This window comes from Epinephelus fuscoguttatus, linkage group LG22 (assembly GCF_011397635.1).
Source record: "Epinephelus fuscoguttatus linkage group LG22, E.fuscoguttatus.final_Chr_v1".
Classification (NCBI taxonomy): Eukaryota; Metazoa; Chordata; class Actinopteri; order Perciformes; family Serranidae; genus Epinephelus; species Epinephelus fuscoguttatus.
In genome coordinates, this window is record NC_064773.1 from 24,656,848 (window position 1) to 24,673,948 (window position 17,101).

The 17,101-nt window shown below is 35.3% G+C and overlaps 1 protein-coding gene across 1 annotated transcript in view; it reads right to left on the bottom strand.

Annotated features, from left to right (window-relative positions):
• Positions 1-86: 86 nt before the first annotated feature.
• The window catches only part of tnnt2e (troponin T2e, cardiac), a 22,986-nt gene continuing 5,971 nt past the window's right edge, over positions 87-17,101 (bottom strand). Inside the window, exons 2-15 of the mRNA XM_049566769.1 lie at positions 17,037-17,087; positions 13,728-16,913; positions 13,015-13,032; positions 12,000-12,014; positions 11,376-11,502; positions 10,379-10,400; positions 10,219-10,279; positions 9,835-9,951; positions 9,652-9,729; positions 7,761-7,874; positions 7,433-7,545; positions 7,139-7,229; positions 5,894-5,931; positions 87-267 (exon numbers count right to left, since the gene is read on the bottom strand). Coding sequence (XP_049422726.1) covers positions 228-267; positions 5,894-5,931; positions 7,139-7,229; positions 7,433-7,545; positions 7,761-7,874; positions 9,652-9,729; positions 9,835-9,951; positions 10,219-10,279; positions 10,379-10,400; positions 11,376-11,457 — 756 coding nt within the window. The 5' untranslated portion in view covers positions 11,458-11,502; positions 12,000-12,014; positions 13,015-13,032; positions 13,728-16,913; positions 17,037-17,087 and the 3' untranslated portion in view covers positions 87-227. The remainder of the gene's footprint in view (positions 268-5,893; positions 5,932-7,138; positions 7,230-7,432; positions 7,546-7,760; positions 7,875-9,651; positions 9,730-9,834; positions 9,952-10,218; positions 10,280-10,378; positions 10,401-11,375; positions 11,503-11,999; positions 12,015-13,014; positions 13,033-13,727; positions 16,914-17,036; positions 17,088-17,101) is intronic.

Below are 17,101 nucleotides of genomic sequence, written 5' to 3' on the forward strand. Positions count from 1 at the left end.
TTAAGTCGTTAAACTAACAAGTGTGGGGATGGTAGGAAGTAAGATAAAAATATCCACTCATTTCAACCACAAAAACAGGCACAAAGAGCTCAAAAGCACAAGTCTTTTTTATTGTTTGTCTAAAACCAGCTGTTGCAGTGCAGTTTTATTGTTTAAGCGTACATTAATGTCGATACTGCTGCCCATTTTCAGACACTTCCTTGGAGAACTCCTGCTGGTGTTTGCGTCTATCTCAGCCTGCCCTTGCCCTTGCCTCTTCCTTTGGCACTGTGGAATCAAACAAAAATTATTTGTTATCATCTTACACTGTCTTAATTTAATTTTGAATGCCTTTGGTCTCCATAATATTTATATCTATGTTATCACAGCACATTGGCTTTTTGTTAAGGGAAAAAAGAAAAAAACATACCTATTTCCCTTTAAAGTAAGGTATTTGGAAAAATAATGCAAGTATACATTTTGATACCATTTTTTGAGGAGTACAGGTATGTTTTTCTACTAAATCCTTTTTTTGTTCAGCAGAAACTGAAACAAGGAGAGAGTGAACTTGAGACAAACACTGAAAGCGTCATGCTATTACAAGACAAAGCATACAGCTGACAGATGATGACTATGTCCTCCCAGCTGTGTACTTACCTTTGTTCTCTTTATGTACCTTTGCCTGTAACATCTAATATAGCCACAGTTTAACCTACCACGTATTTGACTTGAAAAGCAGAGTGTACACTTTAACCAGGTGGTTATACACAGACCTTGGCTTTCTGCCTTCAAAATGTTGACAAACAACTTTTGAAGACTGTTCAGTTTAATTTGTACTTAGTGTTACAGAAACCAGATTTAAAAAGTAGGAAAAAAAGCATTAGAATATTGATAGTAAAATCAGTACACTATGGGGAAGTAATGTTCATACTGCATACAAAAAACAGTGGAATTTCGAACGAGTTGATCTTTTCCGCAGATGTAGTATTAAAAGGTAATCAATCATTCTAGTAACATATCTCATACTATACTTTAACAAACTTAACTGAAGACATACTATACTATGACATTTTTTTTCACTTACGACACTGACATTTTTTACGACATACTATACTGACTTATCACATACTATACTATGACTTTAACGTTTTTTCCCCACATACTATTCTGACATTTTTTTCACATACTCTACGATGGCTTTATCACATACTACACCATGACCTTTTTTCCACGTACTATACGATGACATTTTTTAGGACATACCACAAACTATATGATTACTTTTTTCCCCTCATACTATACTTTTTTTAAATCACAAACTGTACTGTCATTTTTATTAGTTTTTCAACATGCTATACTATGACTATTTGATATACTACTTTTCTTAATTTACTATACTATGAATAACTTCGACACACTATACTATGACATTTTTATCAGTTATTTCAACATACCATACTATGTTGTTTTTAGGACCTTTTTCAATTTACTATACTATGACTATTTTTGACATACTATATTATGTTGTTTTGATTACTTTTTTCAATTTACTATACTATGAATAATTTCGACACACTATACTGACGTTTTATCAGTTTTTTTCAATATACTATACTATGTCATTTTCAGTAGTTTTTTCAACATAGTATGCTATGACTATTTTCGACATGCTATATTGTGTCGTTTTTAATCACTTTTTTCAACATACTAATGTCGTTTTAATCAATGTTTTCAACATAGTATGCTATGACTATTTTCAACATGCTATACAGTTTGATCACTTTTTTAACATACTATACTATGTTGTTCTCATCACTTTTTTCAACATACTATACTATGACTATTTTCTACATACTATATAGTATGTCGTTTTTATCAGTTCTTTCAACATACTATACTATGTCATTTTGATGACTTCTTTCAATTTACTACACTATGAATAATTTCAACACACTATACTATGACGTTTTTATCACCTTTTTCAACATACTATACTATGTCGCTTCAATCAATTTTTTCAACATAGTATAAGTATTTTCGACATGCTATACTGTCGTTTTTATCACTTTTTTCAACATACTATACTATGACTATTTTCGACATATACTATGACTATTTTCAACATGCTATACTATGTCGTTTTTATCACTTTTTTCAACATACTAATGTCGTTTTAATCAATGTTTTCAACATAGTATGCTATGACTATTTTCAACATGCTATACAGTTTGATCACTTTTTTAACATACTATACTATGTTGTTCTCATCACTTTTTTCAACATACTATACTATGACTATTTTCGACATACTATATAGTATGTCATTTTTATCAGTTCTTTCAACATACTATACTATGTCATTTTGATGGCTTCTTTCAATTTACTACACTATGAATAATTTCAACACACCACTATGATGTTTTTAAATCACCTTTTTCAACATCCTATACTATGACTATTTTCTACATACTATATACTATGTCGGTTTGATGACTTTTTTCAATTTACTACACTATGAATAATTTCGACACACTATACTATGACGTTTTTATCACTTTTTCAACATACTATACTATGTCGTTTCAATCAATTTTTTCAACATAGTATGCTATGAATATTTTTGACATGCTATACTATGTCGTTTTTAATCACTTTTTTTCCAAACATACTATACTATGACTATTTTCGACATACTATACTATGACGGTTTCATCACTTTTTCAACAAACAATACTATGTCGTTTTCATGACTTTTTTCAACATACTATCCTATGACTATTTTCGACGTACCACACTATGTAGTTTAATTTTTTTCAATTTACTATACTATGAATACTTTCGACACACTATACTATGACGTTTTTATCACTTTTTTCAACATACTATACTATGTCGTTTTAATCAAGTTTTTCAACATAGTATGCTATGACTATTTTCGACATGCTATACTATGTCGTTTTTATCACTTTTTTCCAACATACTATGACTATTTTTGACATACTATACTATACTATGACGGTTTCATCACTTTTTCAACATACAATATTATGTCGTTTTGATGACTCCTTTCAACATACTATATACTGTCGTTTTTATCAGTTTTTTCAACATGCTATACTATGCCGTTTTTGTCTGTTTTTTCAACATACTATACTATGAATAATTTCGACATACTATGATGTTTTTATCATGTTTACATACGTCAACATACTGTCGTTTTTAGCACTTTTTTGGCAGACTATACTATGTTCTTTCAATCAATTTTTTTTAACATAGTATGCTATGAATATTTTTGACATGCTATACTATGTCGTTTTTATCACTTTTTTTTCAACATACTATACTATGACTATTTTTGACATACTATACTATGACGGTTTCATCACTTTTTCAACATACAATGCTATGTCGTTTTTATGACTTTTTTCAACATAATATACTATGACTATTTTCGACGTACCACACTATGTAGTTTAATTTTTTTCAATTTACTATACTATGAATACTTTCGACACACTATACTATGACGTTTTTATCACTTTTTTCAATGTACTATGCTATGTCGTTTTATCAGTTTTTTGGTATACTATGTTGTTTTAATCAATTTTTTCAACATATTATGCTGAGTATTTTTGACATGCTATACTATGACATTTTTATCACATACCATACCATGACATTTTCATCACATACTATGCTATGACTTTTTACAATGTGCTATACTGACATTTTCATCACATACTGACATTTTCATCACATAGTATTCTGACTCTTTATGACATACTATACTCAATTTTTGTTTTACATACTATACTCTGACAATTTTTTCATATACTATATTACGACATTTTTATCACATACTATATTCTTTCCACATACTATACTATGACTTATTTTTTTACCACATACTATACTATGACTTTTTTTTTTTTCACCACATACTAGACTGACATTTTTTCCCACATAGTATACTATGACTTTTTTATCACATACTATACTATGAATTTTATTTTTTTTTTGTGGTTGTGCTGCTGCCGTGGTCCTGCCTGATGCCTCCTACTGCTGCTGTTATTATTAGTCATACTTTCACTGTTATTATACACACGATACAGGATTATTGTCACATACATATACTATCATAATAGTATTATTACAGCTATTGTGGTACAATATGTTGTAAGTTTATATTAACATAAACGTACAACATATTGTACCACAATAGCTGTAATTATTATCATATTATTATTACTTAAATTAAGGCTGTTGTAAGCTACTGTCATTACTGTCTGTCCTGTCCTCTCTGTCTCTCTTTATGTCTCATTTTGTCATATGGAATACTGTAAATTTATTATGTTGATCTGTTCTGTATGCCATGTATTGCACATCTGTCTGTCCTGGGTTTTTTGGGGGGGAGTTTTTCCTTATCCGCTGTGAGGGTCCAAAGGACAGAGGGATGTCGTATCCTGTTAAGCCCTCTGAGGCAAATTGTGATTTGTGATATTGGGCTTTATAAATAAAATTAAATGAATGAATTGACTATGACATGTTTTTCCGTGTACTATACTATGACTTTGTGTCACATACTATGACATTTTTTCACAAACTATATGATAACATTTATTTGATATACTACACTATGACTTTCTTTTATCACATACTATACAATGATGTTTTTTCACAATGACTTTTATTACCACATACTATACTATGACATTTCCATACATAAATACTATGACATTTTTTATAATTACATACTATACTATGTCATTTTATGACATACAATACTATGACTTTTTTCCCACACTATACTATGGCTTTTTTTTTTTTTACTACATACTGTATATTATATTATATACTATGACTTTTTTTATTGCATACTAAAATAGGACACATTTTAGTATATACTATCCTGTGACATTTTATGACATACTATTATATGACCTTTTAGTACATACTATACTGTGAATTATTTTGTGACATGACTTTCTTATTAAATGACACATTCTAATATATATTATAGTATAACATATGTTATGACAAGCTATACTATGATATTTTATGATATACTATACTATAAGTGTTTTTAAGCCACACTATACTATGACACATTTTATTACATACTATACTATGACTTTTTATATGATGTACTATACTATGATGTATTATTGTTTGTAATTAAATATAACTTTTTTTAGAATATATTATGCCATTACATAACATAGTGTAACATGACTTTTTTATCACATACTATACTAGTAATACTAAAACTAATCTACAGTGATGTATGTCATGGCATATAGCATGACATATTGGTCATATTATGACTCTGAATGGCATACAGTAACATTTCTATGACATACTTTAATATGATTTTTCTTATGACACCTGTATGGCATACTTACTATATATTTTTTAGACATTTTAATGGCATACTTTGTCATGATTTCTTGAGTGGAATTCTTTATGGCATACTTTTAATTTAATATTTTTTTACTACGCGTTTTGTGAAATATTAAACTTTGACAGTATGGTATCTGATTCTAAAACATATTTTATGGCATACCATAGTATGACTTTTAGGACTTTTTGATGGCATACTATACTATGACATTTTTTATGGCATACTAAGCTATGGTAAAGCAAACAATTAAATATCACAGTCTATATATTACTTATTTGCAGCCACAGGAAGTTTAGAAAAACTGAAGTCGTAGATCAAGTCAGATGAAGTGAGGTCAAAAGACCTTGTTGTAGAAGAAATATCATGGCACATGAAAACCCTCAACATTTCCTGGGACTCTCTGAATAAAGACCAAAACCACCCCGATACTACATCAGTAGCTTCCAAGAAACAAAAGATACTCTCAGTACCAATATGGGCTGAGACTATGTTTCAGAGGTGGCTCCTACTTACCTCTGCTGGTCCTGAATGCGAGTCTGGAGCTGATTGATCTGTGGGGGGACAAACATGGAGGACTGGCTAAGCACAGAAACAACAGCAAACACACAGGCGGACACCAGTTTAGCCAAAGAGCGGACCACGTGGTCCTAAAGAAGAGCTTCGCAGAGCGAGATATGTTCACCTGACATCCAAAGAATTTCATCTGCAGACGGGGACTCACCTCCAGTCTTTCTGACTGAGCTGATCATTAAACTGAGTAGCTGTCGTAACAGAGTACCTGACTTTTGGGACTTCTATGGCTGTACTAAACAACCACATGGCAGCTTCTTGCAGGCTTCACGAACACACTACTTGTTTCACCTTCTGTTGGTGACTCAGTCACTTTGTGGTCGCCCAGCTTTGTTCCTGCTTCACTGTCTGAGGCTCGGTTTGTGGCCCTTCAACACACCGACAGCAAAACTACACAACAACCAAGAGGCTCACACTCCTCATTAACAGTTACTCACAACTTCTGCTGCTCATTGATTCGGGTCTGGAGTACATTGATCTGAAAGTCAAGCCACATTCATTTTAGATAGGCACCCTCAGGACAGCCTTGCACTTAAAAGCACAGTACATACCGGTTCAGCTTTCGTATTCTGTGGCTTTTTCAGGGCTGTGGGCTCAGTATCATCAATTTGCAATGTTTGTCATCATCATTTTATCCCATGCTCTACATTACCACTGTATATAAATCAGGATAAGTAGTAAAAATATCATAGATAGTCTTTGGCTTTTAAGCCACACCAAAGCATTTCTATTTAAGAAACACATAATTACAACCTTAAATTCCCTTTTTTCATAAGCAAAGACCTCCATGGAATATTAAGACATTTGCTGAAATATATTAACTTTCTTGCCAAGCGTTAGAAATGAAAATTTATACCACTCTCATGTCAGTGCGGATAATATGTAGCTGGTGCCAGAGGCAGGTTAGTTTAGTAGGGGAAACAACTAGCCTAGCTTTAATCAAAGGTAACAAAGCTAAGCTGAGCTAAGCTAACTGGTTGCAGCTTCTGGTTTTGTAAACAGACATGAGAGTTTTATCAATCACCACATCTAACTTTCTAAAAAAGCTTATATACTAAAATGTCAAATTAATCCCTTTAAAAACCATTACTTTCTTAACCAGATTGCTTTGTAACAACACTGTTTCTATAAAAGTAGGTAAGGTATTCCAGCAATTGACACACAGACACCCCGAGGCAAAGTACTTACATCATATTTCTGTCTCTTCAGTTTCTCACTGAGGTCAAACTTCTCAGCCTCCAGTGTCATCAGCCACTGCCACAGCTCACTGGCCTTCTCCCTGTGGAGCAAAAACCAGGAGTACCTGAGAAACAGGAAGCTAAAAGGCCATATCAAAACTGTAAAACTCTATGATACAAAAAATGGGAAATTGATGAGAGTTTTATTCACAAACAAATCATCTGCATCAGACCGTAAATGTGGATATTAGCCTGACTACAGGACTGTGAACAATGACTGCAAGTAAAAACAAAGTATCCTTACTTGACTTTGTCCTCACTAAGATGGTCGATGTTGAGAGGCTTCCTCCTTTCTGCCAGGATCTTCTTTTTCTTCTCTCTCTCTGTCTGCTTCTTCGCTCCCTTCTTTCCATCTTGCTGGATGGGGAGAATCAATCCAAGTGGATGTGTTGACAGAATACCAAAAAAAGAAGAAAAATATCAAAGATGCCACAAAGTCTGATTCTCTGATTCCATTTCCTATTATTTGAAGTGCAAACATGCACACTGTATTCATGGTCATGGTAAGAGTCTTTGTCTTCTCTCATTTATCTCAGCGACAGTATCTATGTATCTGTGTGTGGGTGACTGACCCTCTGTTGGACACCACCATACTGCTGAGTCATGTTTGTCAGAGCCTTCTTCTTCTTGGCGTCCTCATCCTGCTTCTTACGTGCCTCCTCCAGCTCCTTCCTCTCCTTTTCTTCCTGTGGAACAGATGGTCATAGGAGAAAGAAACAGTTTGGAGCTGAACAGATAGTGTGGACTATACAGTGAGTTTTTCACTTAAAATAGCCGCCTGTCACACCCTGACAACAATGCTGTGACAGTGACGACAAACTAAAACAATGAACTAAAATATACTATAAAGATCAGTAGAGCTGATGGGAGCTGCAGAGACGGGTGATCAGTCTCTGGAGGTTCATCATTATGAGTGACTGCTCTCACATTGCACATGGTCATCAGATCCATTGTTATTTTAAAAGTGTTGATTATAGTAGCTTCAAAGATTAATATAATGCAGGTTTATTTGCAACATATAGAAAAGAGTCCCCTATAGGCAAAGACTTCAAGTTATCAAATCCTACATCATCAAATCAAAGCTGCACAAGGCAATTTTATCATATGACATCAGTACACTGCATGAATTACATTCACACTGTAAAGCACCAAACCTGTCAAAGCAGAAGTAGAAAAGCTCAGGAAAAGATTAAAGGAGACTTACTAGGCTTTTCCTTATTTTCTGTTAAATATATCATGTTACAGTGTCAGACGTTTATATTAGATGTGGCCAAGTTCTAGTAATGAGAGAAACGTCTGTAAAAATAATCTGTGTGAGCAAAGACCTCAGGCTTCAGAGCGTTCTGAATTTCCAACATTTTTTCTCTACGTTCGAGAGAAGCTGACATCGGCTCATGACAGATTTCTTTATATGGTCATCTGCTCCAGGCACATTACTGTAAGTGCTTCCATGACATACACTGCTACATGTACCAACATGCTAATGTCAGGGAAACATGTAGCTTGGTTGCAGATATTGATCATTTCTCCACGATTTGGGATCATTTTTCTACTGGAACATGTCCGGTTGTGTTTAGAAGCTTTTACTGGTGATTTTTCACCAAAAGAGTAAAGAGTGCCACTTTTCTCTCTTACTGTCATTCCTCAGCTGCGAGTAAACTGCTAACATACATGTAGCTAAATGCTAACATCAGGGAGACATGAAATCTTTTGGTAGGTGATTTCTCCCTGATTTCATATCATATTCCTGCTGGAACATTTCCGTGTAAAGATTTTGGTTTATTTTATTTTCAAAGTAGAAAGAGCCACTGTACGCCGTTCCAGTCTTTTCCCTGCTGCAAGCACACTGTTACATGTAGCTACATGCTAACTTCAGGGAAACCTGTAATCTTGGTTGCTGATGTTGTTTGTTTCTCCCTATTTTTGGATCATATTCCTGCTGGAACATTTTCATGTGAAGATTTTTCTTTACTTATTTTATTGGGGATTTTTCAAAGTAGAAAGTGCCACCATACTCAGTCATAGTCATTCCCTGGCTCGGAAACACTGACCAATCAGAGAAGACTGGGCTTTTTTGGAAGGAAGGCTTTAAGAGACAGGTGCTAAATGGAGTGTGAATACAGGCGTTCAAACACAGACAGTATGAGAAAAAAAAGTGTTTTTTTTTTTTTAACCATAAAGCATGTAAACATGTTCTAGTACAAACTCAAAATACAAATATGAACCTGAAAATGAGCACAATAGGAACGTATTAAGGAAAGAGTATCCTGTTGTTTATGAGTTAATATTCTTTGGAGAAGATTCCCCACCAGGATACACACATGCCCAACTCCCTAATTGTATTTAGAAAACAAGGTGACACTACAGAGTGTCACTTATTTGTTATACAGTCGGACAATCTTGATTAATTATATGTGGGGTCATGTCCTTAACAAGATAAGATGACAATTAGAAGGGACTCACAGCAACTCGAGCCTGTCTCAACCTCTCCTGCTCAGCACGGATCCTCTGCTGTTCATCCCTCTCAGCACGACGCTTCTCCTGCTCATCCACGCCAACACACACACACACACACACACACAGTGTAATTGTTTTCTGGGTGGCGCATCACTCCAGTGATCTGGCATGCTTTCCTGGAAGACTTACGATCCTGTTAACGAGAGCGATGAGCTCCTCCTCGTCCTTCTTCCTCTGAATGAAGTGGGCCTCTATCAGAGACTGCAGCTCTGTCAGATCCTTCTCCTGACGCTTCCTGTGGATGTCCTACAGTTACAGAAACACAATGTTTGTATTGACACACTTATCAGGACCTTAAGTGACTGCATTTTCACTGAGCAAAAGTCATAGTATTGACCCTGAACTACTGTAACAGACTTTTGGTCCTTATAATCTAGACTCCAAATCACAGGGACCAAATGTCTGCATTCTAGATGAACTCAAACATTCATGCACACAGACACTCTTGCAGATGCACATTCATTATACAGTCAAATTATTACAAGTGATGTGTCTTTGGAAACAATCGCTTACATCAAAGTCGACTTTGTCTCCCTCTGGTATCTTTGGCACAGCTATAGCTGGAGCAAATGCCCTAAAAGAGCATAACTGGGTTAGAATACGCAAAGCTTTAAATGACCTATTAATCACTAGTTGGTTGATGTGCACAGATTAAACTTCACAAAAGACTTACTTTGGTTTGGGTTTGGAGTCATCTGTTACAATAAAAAAGGGATAATTACAGTTACTATAGCGGCCATTTATTGTTTTGGAATAGTTCATCCCTAAATCAAAAACATATTTTTCCTCTTACTTGTAGTGCTATTCATTAATGTATCAGCTGTAGAGATGTCTGCCTTTTCTCCAATATAATGGAACAAGATGGCACTCGGCTTGTGGTGGCAAAAAATCTGTTTGAAAAACTCAACAGCAATAGCTCTTTCCAGACCTTGCTGTGAGCAGTTTCATGTAGGAACTATTTTCTTTCTACTGTAATACACCTGCCGACCATATCACCGGGCAGAAATAAGTGTGCATCTACTCATGGATGAGAGGCTCCTGCTTGAGATGTAAACAATAATAGCATCCTCCTCAGCTAAGCTTTAACATTAGCTAGCTTAGTGGTGCTAGGTGAGCAAGCAGTAAATTCACGCTTCCTTCTGCACAGTAATACAATTAGCAGGTGTGGTTCAGTAGAAAGAAAATAGCTCCCACATAAAACTGCACAACAAAGTCTGTGGATTATCTTGAGTAACCACGTCATTATTTCAATTGATACATCGCACTACAGGTAAGAGGAAAAACAAAATGTATTTTTGATTTTGGGGTGAACTGTCCCTTTAAGTTACTGTCATTAGTTTATCTGTTTAACTTAAAGTATAAATCTTATGTAAACGACATGTTTGCAGTTTAAAATTCACAACTGACGTGTCAAACAGTTCGATCTTCAGTAGATAAAATAACAGTGCGTACACACATAACACACTCTGACAAACGTGCATTAATACTAGACCAAGAATCTTGCTGAATGCTGTTCATACCACTAAGTCATTATTCTGACATACATCGGCCTTTTGTTAGAAAACCACTGTTATATGAAAAAAGATTATATGAATTATATGAACTGTCTGTATCCACTTTATGCATGACATCCAATAAAGTAAAATGAGCAGCATATGTGAAGTTAATACCACTCAATATCGATGTGGGTTTCTTCATATTCCCCCAAACGCTGCATTCAAACAACATATCTTTTAGTTTGGTAGTCAGCATGCAAAAGAGGTCTCATCAGTATACCTTCATCTGCAACTGGAGATTCTGCGGCAAAGGACACAAGGCCAAGTTAGTGCATCAGGTGGCAGAATACAAATAAATTCACTTTAGTTTTTGCAAACGCCAATTCACTAAGGTCAGGTATCTATTTCATATATTTTGAAATGTCAGGAGGACAAACACTGAGTCTAAACAGTTTCTGTATTCCTGGCCATACTGAGTTGGTGTAAATACTCTCGGGGTTTCAAGCCACAGAAGCTTAGTTTACTTTCAGACAATGGAGGCAGTTATTTTGTAAAGGTGTGTTATCAGAATAAATATCATGCCATGAGGTACAATACTGCACCACATGCGAAATCATCTGTAACAGGGAATTGAGAAGATTGAAAGTTACAATGACTACTTCCTACAAATATCTCAGCACTAAGGTCTTGTCATGGTCTTACCCCCTGTCAAACATGGTGGGATACACACAGGAGAATAATATAGTGTTATTTAGCCACACCATACATACAAGTCTGAGCAGAGAGACGAGGCTTTACCTTCTTCTGCAGGCTCTTTGTGAGCAATGTGAACAGGCAGTTGATCAGTGGCAGTGATCATAATCAAAGAAACAGAGAATAGTTAATCAGTAAATGCACATTACATGATTAATGACATAACAAATGTTACCTAGGAGAACAATTCAGCCAAAACAGATGTCATATTTCAAAACAAATAATTATGCCTCTTTTCACCTTTGTATAGTAGAGGTCCCAAGTCATTGCTTTTTAAGTCTCAAGTAAGTCCCAAGTCTTTGCACTCAAGTGCCAAACTTTGAAGTCCCACACAAGTTATAATGTTCTCTCCGCCAAATATAAAGCCATTTTAACAATGGAGTAATAATAATTAGCACTACTAAGCATAAGCTCGCTAACTATGGTACAATCAGCTTCAACTTACCATTCTTTGTGCAACTCAAACAAAGCTGAAAGTTATTGTGTCTCCGTGTGCAATTTTCTTGCAGACTTGTGTGTGTTGCATAGTGCTATTTGTTTTTTGTTGACAACCATGTAGTTTTTGTAAGTGAACAAAATTATCTTTGGTATCATTTCTTCCAACTGGCTTTCCAACTATGTAGCATAGGCCCTTCATGGTTCTCTCCTGCAATGTGATTAGATGCCGTCAGATTGGCTTAAACAGTGTGCAACATCTGGGGAATTCAGTGTTGACTTGCTGGGAATTAACAGTATTATAATGAGTTGATTCAGGAAATAAACTGGCAGACTTTTTAATCTTTGGGCTTGGAGGGATGGAATAAAGTCAAAAGCCTAAAATCCAAACAAAGTCCCAAGTCACTAGTGTTAAAGTCCAGCTCGAGTTACTAATCTTTTTTAATTTTTTTTTTTTTTTTTTTAAGTTGAGTATAGAGTCATTAAATTTGTGCCTCGAGTCTGACTCAAGTCCACACCACTGATGTATACAATATATTTGTCTGAGCTGGTCCATTGTAAATGTAAGCCATACAAAGATGGCTATTATAATAGAATTTAACAGTAAAACAGAAAAAGTCATTACCTTCTGCCGTGGGAGTTGCTAAAGTGGTGTGAAATAATGAAAATATGATTAGATGTGTCACACTGTCATGCAGCAATATGTTTACAATTATCCAGGGGCATTATATTCAATAAGTTTTCTTTGCAATCATAAAATAATTAAGTCATGCAGTGTGTGTGATGAGATAAGAAATTAATGAGATGTTCTGACATTTTAGAAACATTACATGAAACGCTTCAAATGTTTAAACCTCTAAAATGTCAATATTCTGTCAGTAAATACATGGAGAGCTACGATCTCGACAATAATTACTGCTCAGCTTTACTTGGATGTAAATGGAGATGATGGCACAATTTTCACAATTTTGGAATGAATTCATCAAATACTAACTCGTCACGCAGCTCCCTGACAGCCAAGCTAATATTGATATAGGTAAACAAATGGTGCAGAAGAAAATGAGAGATGAACAAAAGAAAAGTTTGATTTCTACTGAAATGTGCAGGAAAAGAACACAAGTTTTTGCCGAGACAGTGTGTTATTAATATAAAATGGGTATGCATGTAATATTTAGGATGGTACAAGCAATGCAATGAGTAGTGCTACACAGAAAACTATCATATTATCAAGTGAAACATTCAATCTTACCTTTTGTTTCTATATAAATATTACTATGTTCTTTAAAAATACAGATGGAATTATAAAGGCACATGAAAATATGTAAAGAGGAGAATTACCTTCTGCTTCTGGTGCAGCAACTTCAACTTCAACTTTTTTAAACAAGAACAGAAAAGGAATTATTGATGCCACTTTCTGTTATTGTTGGCCAAATAACATGACAAAAGAAGACATGGCACCACAAACACACTGCACTACAATAATATGCCAGAAACGCCTGAGTGAAGAAATATTTTTTGACAGAAAAAGTCATACAAACCTTCATTTTCCAGTGTCTCCATGACTGAGTGAACAAAATATGGATTAGTGGATCAATGAGACTTTGGTAAATAGCTTGAGGCAGGGATTCAGTAAAACTCTGAGCACTGTGATACTGTCTCTTGGGATGCACTGAAACCAATGCCAGTGTCTGACTTTGTGACCAAAGCTAAAATAATCTGGGATCACAAACTGAGCCTGTGAGCTGTTTGCAACGTGTCAGAAATCAAAGCAAAGTTTCAGCACACAGCAGAACAGGAACAAGATAATCATCATTTCTGCTCACTTCTTGTCATTTAAATGATTTTTAGCCAATGCTAATTAGAGGTGGAGGAAGTATACTGATCTTTGACTCAATTAAAAATAAAAAAATAAACTTAAAGAAGTATGTCACTGCAGGAGAGATGGTCTTTTCATAAAACTGGGTTGTTTATGCAGTAGAAAGATGCAAATACTTTAAAACTGGCAGAAGTATGGTAGTGTGAGCTTGGCAGTAAACAATATGGCGGCCAGCTCGTAACACAGAATCTTAAATTACAGTTAAAAAGTAAGTTAATTATGGTTCATCTGGAAACATTAAGGTGAGAAATAGGCAACGATGTAACAGAATCGTGGTTTATATTTGATCAGCACTACCTTATTTTACTGTTCGATCTCAGTATTTTCAGCCTCCGTTTTTACAATACAAGAAACAGCATCCACTTCTTGATCAAAATTCTCATATTACAACCAAACAGCGCACATAAATATGTTTCTGAAGACATTTTACGCGATAAATAGACAATTCAGTCAAAGAGTCTTTGTTAATATTTGATCAACATGGCTTAGTTTTATTGTTTGATCCATGTAAAACAAAAAGAAAGACAGAAATAGGTTTGAAAATTGGCAAAAAAAATGTACTTAGTTACTTTCCACCACTGATAGTTTTTTATTTACTCTACTTATTTTGAGGTCCTTGTACAGTACTTTCAAATTAACATTTTGTGCTGCTTTCTATTTCACTATATGTCAGAAGTAATGGTTTTACTTTTTACTCCACTTCTTTTATTTGATAACTTAAGTTACTTTGCAGGTTCAGATTTTTAATACAATATAATGATGTATTATTACAAACTACCCAGCAGTATATAAACTCTTTAAAATAAGCTCCACCTTTACCAGCTGCAACATTACAGTGTTGAACACATTAATGCAACAATAATGATAATCCAGTAACAAAATATACATTTTTCTGAAATGGGCTATTCTGCAAAACAAGTTCTTTCACTTTTGGTACTTTTAAGTCTATGTTGATACAAATATTTTGTTCTTTCACTCTAGTAAGTCTGAATGCAGGACTTTTACTTGTAATAGTGAGATGTCACTACTTTTACTGAAACATCCGAGTATTTCTTCCACCTCTGACACCTTTCGATGAAAATATTACAGTGCTTGTCTGACCACAAAGACATGAATGAAATGCCACATATATGTATTTCATATATATACACACACACACACACACACACAGGTTGATCAGGATGAGCCAAACTTTAGTTGACAGCCATTAAAGAAAACCTGTCGTGCAAACTTTGTCAGACAGTGATAATATAGTTATATCAAGCACTGCAGTGGTAAACATGGGACAGAGATAATTCAACAAAAAAGCTAGTTACACATGAAGCTGACAAAACTGTGCCAACACATTCTTACTCCCAGGGCGTCAAATACAGCAGCCTCGTCAGTGGCCCTTGGCTTCTGTTACTGACGCACACAGCAACCTACACCGCCTGTATGACATGCTTCGAGCGTTCATTAAACTCCAATGTAATCCTGCCCAGAGCAATAATGTAGTAGAAAGAGCCATGAAGTCAGAGTAGGGCAGGAGGGAGTGGTGATAGATGGGTCAAAAACACACACGACTTTCACTTAGGAGACTGCTGTTTGTGTCCCATGTGACACCAGGCTTCAATTTGAGTATTTTAAACCATAGTTCCTGGGGTACTTCACGTGAAAAAGTGGTCAAGTGACACAGTTGTTATGGTACTGTTACCCAGTTATTTTAACCCAAACCAGGATTGTTTTTCTAAACCTACCCACTAACCAGTTTGATTATAACAACATACTTGATACTATTAAAAGGGAGGCTGACGTCATGACTGACAGCTATGTGTGCCAGCTAGTGTGCTTTCAATTAATGATGCTCCTTGAAATTGGATTGGATGAAGGAAACTTGATATCACAGAGGTACGACAAAGACTCTGTGTCCAAAAAACGTCACCAGTGCCAGGATGGCAGTGGCTGTGTCGGGGATATTTTGGCTTCATTTTTTACAGTGGGAGGAAGTGGAGACATGTTGTCCATCTGATTATACAGTGATTGGTTGGGAGTGAGAATGTGTTGACAGTGTTGATAAATTAAGTGGTAACATTCAAACAGAAAACGCACGCACACTGGAAAAGCCAACTAATTCCCTACATTTCCATGGAAAACCTGTCTGCCCCCATCAAAAATCAAACCACAGAATCCAACGGTTTGGCCACCACTTATTAACTCCTTGAAGTCCAGACTGTTGATACTTACCGCAAACACACACACGACACCATCACAATATATCTTAGACTGATGAACTTGATGAACTTGGCCTCCCACACCTTCAAAGTAACTACCATGTCTGATGTCATAAACTGTTTTGCTTTCTGTCTTATTGTCTACACATTCTGACATGTTCAACAATGTTTAACTTTATTTTTTTTTTTATATTGCACCGATAATAAAGAAAAAAAGAAAAGAAACCCAGCCAACTTGCTGTGGCTTTTATCACTGACAGCAACAGACAAGAAGATACACACATGAAGCCATGCAGAAGCCTTTACCTTCCTCTTGCTGGGTTTCTTCCTCTGAGCAGACATAATAAGGTCAGCTACGTCTTGCAACTGAAGCTTGAAAGTGACATTTTGCTTTGAAAAACACAGTGAGTGCTCTCAAACCCTTACTTACCATCCTCCCTGAAAAAAAGGAAGTGAAAATGTGAACTTTTGGAGCAAATCGACTGAATATCAGCTCAGATCTGTCTGTTGATTTAACTTAAAACTCTAGAGATGCTACTAAAATTCAATGAAGGTACTCACAGCATCTCCTCAACCACTTCTTCCTCATCGGCCATCTTGGATTCCAATTACCTGCATCAAAGCAG